General features: G+C 40.5%; 1 protein-coding gene across 1 annotated transcript in view; it reads right to left on the bottom strand.

Annotated features, from left to right (window-relative positions):
• Msn (moesin) overlaps positions 1 to 5844 on the bottom strand; it is a 71347-nt gene that overhangs the window by 28123 nt on the left and 37380 nt on the right. Inside the window, exon 2 of the mRNA XM_010632195.2 lies at positions 944 to 1027. Coding sequence (XP_010630497.1) covers positions 944 to 1027 — 84 coding nt within the window. The remainder of the gene's footprint in view (positions 1 to 943; positions 1028 to 5844) is intronic.

The following is a 5844-nucleotide window of genomic DNA, read 5'->3' as shown; positions in this document are numbered from 1 at the left end:
AGAAAGGAAAGAGGGGGGAGGGGGGGGGGAAGGCAGAGTGGGAAGGGAGGGGAAACAAAAAAGTGACAGAGGCTGTATAGTACACTTACAGAAATCCCAGCCAGACACTAGCTGAGTGCAATTAGGTTAAGTTCTGAATTTCATATTAAAATGGAGAAAAGATTGCTTTTATCTTTCAGGGTTGAAAGGAAAGGCTATGTGTGCTCATGTTGTTTAGAGGATCTGGTATGCAATTATTATGGCTTGTGTCTAGATCCCTTCCCACTAAAGCCTCATGTGGTCATAGGTATGGCTTTTCAAAGGTAGCTGGACCTAGAGTGTATGTTCCTGGGATCAAGAATGGTACACGAAGATTGATTCGTGTTGTGATTACGATTAAGGATGCCCCACCCTGAGTGTGAGTGGGTATCTTGAATAAGATATAAGGGGAAGGTTCACTGCTTGTTGCTTGCTGCTTGTCACTTTGCTTTATGCTTACTACTTTGCTGTTTTCTTGCCTTCTACCTGCCATAAATTGTTTCCTCCTCTGCAATGACCCTCTGCCAAGCCATCCTGCCTTGGAGGCAGCCAACTAAGGACTGAGACCTCCACAAACTGTGAGCCGAATAAACCTTTCCTCCTTAAACCTTGAGTGTCGGGTATTTTATCTCAGCAACAAGAAAAATACAACTAAGCAATCATATTCAATTTCTCTCTTCTTTGTTCAAAATCAATTATAGAATTAATTAAGTCCACAAGGGTGCAGGCTACCAAATTTAAACTTTGTCTCCTTTTTTCTTAAGCCCAGACAGAGTCAGCCTATGTTTTTACCTATCTTGCAGAATAAAGTAGGAAGGAAAAAGGTATTTTCTGACAAGAGATAGAAGGCATGAACGGTCGGCATTATTACAGGAGTTACTGAGAGAAAGGAACGTAGCTAAGGAGCAAAGAGTCCCTCCCTTACCTGATCAAACAGCTGCTTGCCAGTGGTGTTGGGCTGGATGGCAAACTCCAGCTCTGCATCCATGGTGGTCACACGCACACTGATCTAGGATAAGGATCAAAGAAGGCAGGTTAGTCTTCTAGCCCTGTGCTTGGCAGAGTCTGGGACAAGTGTTCAACTACTGAGGAAGGAAACTGGATGCAAAGAACTTGAGCAACTTAGATATTGGTGGAATGAAAGGGGGAACCACTGACACAAACAAGCCATAGCCCAGTTCCTGCTCTAAATCACTTTGTTGAAAAAAAAAAGACACAGCCACAGAGCAATGCTTACCAAGGGGCAAATAAGAATGCAAATCAGCCTACTAACCAAAAGGAAGAAAATATCAACTATACTTCTTCCATGAAGTGTTCTCATTTACATCAGCTAGCCCCAGCCCATAGCATACTCTTATCTCCAGCCTGATTATTGATAGCACTGGTAGATAACTGCAGGGACAAGAGAAGGACAAAGAATACTGTACCTGGTTCTCAGCCTAGCATTACAACTGGCTCAAACTACAATCTTAGTTACTCCTATCCCGTTCCTAGGCCTTAGTTTCTCTTGTCTGTGAAAGGGCAGAAATGAAATGGGACAGTTGGTTAAACCAGGTGATCTCCAAGTATCTCTTCAGTGCTGATGTCCATGGTTGTATATACTGCCTTGCATCGTTAACACTTCTTATATCTATGTCTCAGTAGTCTCCCTAGGCACTCAGAGGAAGGGAGCCTTAGCAGAGGTGTGTGGGCAACACAGGGGTGTTATCAAAGTCAAGTCAATAGAGAAACAGAAACAAAGGGAGATCCAGACCAAAATAACATGTAGCAAAACACATGATTTCTTCACAGGCACTAGAAAATGCAGTGTTTCATAAGTTAAATTTCCTAACCTAACTTAATGATAGTTGAAATTTCATTATTAGAGACTTGTTCCTTTGGCTGAAAACTTGGTAGTGATGGCAGTAGTAGTGACAACAATAAGCAGCAGCTTCCATTCATACAGACTCATTCACTACTCACTAGGTACTTCACATGCACTTTCCCATTTAAAATTATCAATCACCCCGTGAAGGAGAAAGTATTTTCTAGGATGCTAATATACTATTTACAATACGACTGAGGAAAAGACTAAATACAGAACTGTCAAAGATGTGAATCTCTGTGCAATATTAAGCCTTGTCAGTCTTTTAACTTTGGGCCCTGTCCTCAGCACAGGGTTCAGGTAGCAGAGAAAAGGGGGCCAGAAAGCCTTTTGTTTTGGTACCAGAGATTGAACGCTGCTCTGGTCCTTGCAGCTGCAAGGCACATGGCGGAACCACTAAGCGAAATCCCAGGCCCCAGACAGCCATTCTGCCAGCTACACAATTCTGATGAATACCAGGCCTAGCCCAGGGAATGACTCTTAAATAAATCTCACCAGGGATCTAGGGAGGAAATCTATTTCAGGATTGACAATGAGACAGGAAAGGCCCTGAAGGCAAGAATAAGTAAGGCAAGTACCCCGTGGGAGCAAGACAAGGTTAGCCACCCTGACTTGATGATACCCTTATTTTCTTGCCAATTGAGTGATTTGTAGAAAGGACCCTCACAAAGTACCCTAACTTTATGGGATTTTAGGGACATCATTACATATCCAGCTTCAAATTACCCTTGAACTGGGTCAGCGATGACCTCAAAGCACTAATGACTGAGGGGACAACAGAGACAGTGGATTTTCTAGTATACTGTTTTTCATTCTCATCTCAAGGTTTGCATCTATCTTTGAATTACCTCTCTAGTACCAAGGCTCAGTGGATACTCACAAAATGTTGGCTATATGAATAGGTATCAAATGAGGAGATACAGGAAATACATATAGCATAGTATACACATAAAAGACATGAAGACATTTTGCATCTTGACCCTTTTAAGCCATGGAACCTTCTTGGCAGTCTGATGAAGCAAATGGACCCCTTCTCAGAATATGTATAAATGTATGAAATGAAGGAAATGTAAAGAAAACAATTACACTGAAATAAGATATCAAAATTTAATAATATGTGTTTATTAAGCAATTGCCTTATCACCGGATCTTATTAATACTTCTATAATTTCAAATTTGTATTGAATATAATATTTGAGAAATCTATAATACTATATTATGACATAAAAATATCTTAGATTTCCATTGGTGACAAAGTCATAGGCACCGCTACTACTATTACATTTATTTTTTTAGCCCACATTTACACTTGAAAAAGAAGCTAAATTATAAGCTAGAAGTTAGTGAAAACAAACACAGGTGTCACTCAGTATCCACGTGGGACTGGATCCAGGAACTCTGTATATACAATACCAAACTCTATTGATTCTCGAGTCTCTTACATAAAATGATATAGTATTTGCATATAATCTATACACATCCTCCTATGTACTTTAAAGTATCTTTAGATGACTTATAATACCTAATGATGCTATGTAAGTAGTTGTTATATGACTAAAGGAATAATGACATGAAAAAAAAGTTTGCACATTTTCAGTGCAGATGCAATATTTCCCAAATATTTTTGCACCACAGTTGGTTGAACCTACATATGCAGAACCCAAATATACAGAAAGCCAACTGCATATAATTTTTCCATTCAAGTTCATAGATTCTTCCTATTTCAAATTCTACCCATAGAACTCATAGAGGTCCACCAGTTTCATGTTAAAAGAGTCTCACATAAATTTATTTCACTTCACCCAATATTAACAGAATACAATATTTAAGTAACTATGGTTGGAATAAAGATGCAGTACCATTCCCTGACCACAAAATAATCACTGAATAACTGGAAACTATAATGTACAAGGGAGACCCTGAGAAATGCCACAGCAGAAGAGCAGAGAAATTTTTGTGGAAATTAGGAATCACGATTCAAAATATTTGCACTGGACTCTAATGACAGGGTAGATTTTGAAAAAGGGAGACGGTAGAAGTAACGGGAAGAGTACCCAGATGTTTCAGGTAAAGAAAAACAATGCATGTGATGGCCTAGGCCCTAGCAGGAGGCAGGATGAAGTTGGCCAATTTGGAAGTATATATGCCTACTCCATAGGGAATAAGGTTTTCAGAGTGAAGAGGGAACAGAGAGATTGAGAAGGTAATTGAAGGGACTTGAAGACTACACTAGAAAGCAGGTCTAATTCCTTTTGGCAGAGGCCAGCATACAAATTCTGAGCAGATGTGGGAGTAGAAGAAGAACTGGCCTCTTTAGAAGAAAATGACTGGAGAAGAACTGAGAAAAGGTGTGTAACTCCAGCAAAAAAAATTCCATAACCTAGAAGTTCCCTTTAATTCATACTATTGAAAAGAATATAGGGAAGTAAGCCAGCAGCATTTCTTGCAGATCATGTCAATTGAAGGTCAGGTCAATCTAGCATCTTCAGGGCACTGACCAAGGGTGAAGCCCAGTGCCGGCCCATAGTAGGCAACAAATATTTGTTAAGGAAATGTTTTAAATATATTTGGTAAAGAGGGGTCTAGGAATAAGTGTGTTAGAGAAGCCAGCGCTGGCTATGCTTCCTTGTTCCTAGATATATATCATTAACCCTGAATAAAGGCTCCCTAAAATCTAGAGGTGTCCAGCTCAAACACAACTAGAACTTATTTCTCTTGAATTCCTACTCAGGGTTTCTGTCACTCCACTATGGTCCTGGCTGCTTCTCTGGGGACAGCAGCCTAAGATTTCCTGAATTCTATTGTGGAAATAGGACAGGTATTTAAAAATTAGGAGGAAAAAACACAAAGGAACTTCCATATTTGCTATCACTTAACTCAAAAGAAAATATGAGCCATAAGAACAAGTCCATGGGTCCGTACCCTCCTGCTTTGTGTGTGTCAGAAGTGTGTGTAAGTGGTAGAGGGATAGGGGTAATAACAACCTTGGCCCAAAGTTGATGGGTAGGGTAGGAGGCCTGATCAAAAGTCTAGAAGAATTATTCTCAGAAGAATCTGGGATCCAAATTGTACAAGATGAGCTGCAGGCCGAGATCCACTGTCATACAGGGCCCCCTGCATACTCACCTTTTTGGGCCTAGCCTCTGCTTTCCGGGGTGAAGTTGGTAGTTTCATTGAGACAAAAATCTGAAAATGAAGCCTCCAAATTCAGCAGAAACTTCCCAGGCAGGCCTTTAGCTTGGCAAGAGTAGAGGGGCTGATCTGGGCAATGTGGCATTTCAAGATATAGTCCCCACCAGAGAACTCGTTATATAGCTAAATCCCTGCCTTAGCCTAAGGGCAAAGACTATGTCATGAAGGGTTTAAGGAACAACAAAGAAATGTCTGGGTATGCACAGGGGAGTTGTCATCTTTTTACATACAATTGCCCTCACACCTCTAGTCCAAAAACAGACACTTCTCACACCAAGCTTTTCTTCGAGCATTAACAAACACATTGTGGTAGTCTACCATCCAAAGCCTTCAAAAAACTGGGATCTTGCTCACATCTTCATTAGGCTGACTAAGACACAAAAATGATTAGGATGGGGGCTAGAGATTTAGCTCAGTGGTTCCGGTGCCTGCCTTGCAAGCTCAACAGCCCAAGTTTGATCCCCGGTACCAAAAACAAAACAAAACAATAAAAAATTATTATGATGGATGCTACTCCTCTCTGCAGCAACAACTGGGACACTTTGTTCTATGGGCCTGGTTAGCTTTATAGAAGGGTCCTTCTCTTTCCCTAGAGCCAGGAGCACCCATGTGAGCAGTAGCCAAGCCACAGAAAAGGAGTCTGGAATTGATTTGCTCTCACTTGCCCAATATCACTGAACTACAAGATGGCTCCTCTCTGTAAAAAAAAAAAAAAAAAAAAAAAAAAAAAAAAAAAAAAGGTGGAAAAAGGAGAGAGGAAAAAAAGAGAA

Source organism: Fukomys damarensis, unplaced genomic scaffold (genome assembly GCF_012274545.1).
Source record: "Fukomys damarensis isolate Sample0158 unplaced genomic scaffold, DMR_v1.0_HiC HiC_scaffold_39, whole genome shotgun sequence".
Taxonomy (NCBI): domain Eukaryota; kingdom Metazoa; phylum Chordata; class Mammalia; order Rodentia; family Bathyergidae; genus Fukomys; species Fukomys damarensis.
This window is presented reverse-complemented; position numbering and strand designations above follow the sequence as displayed.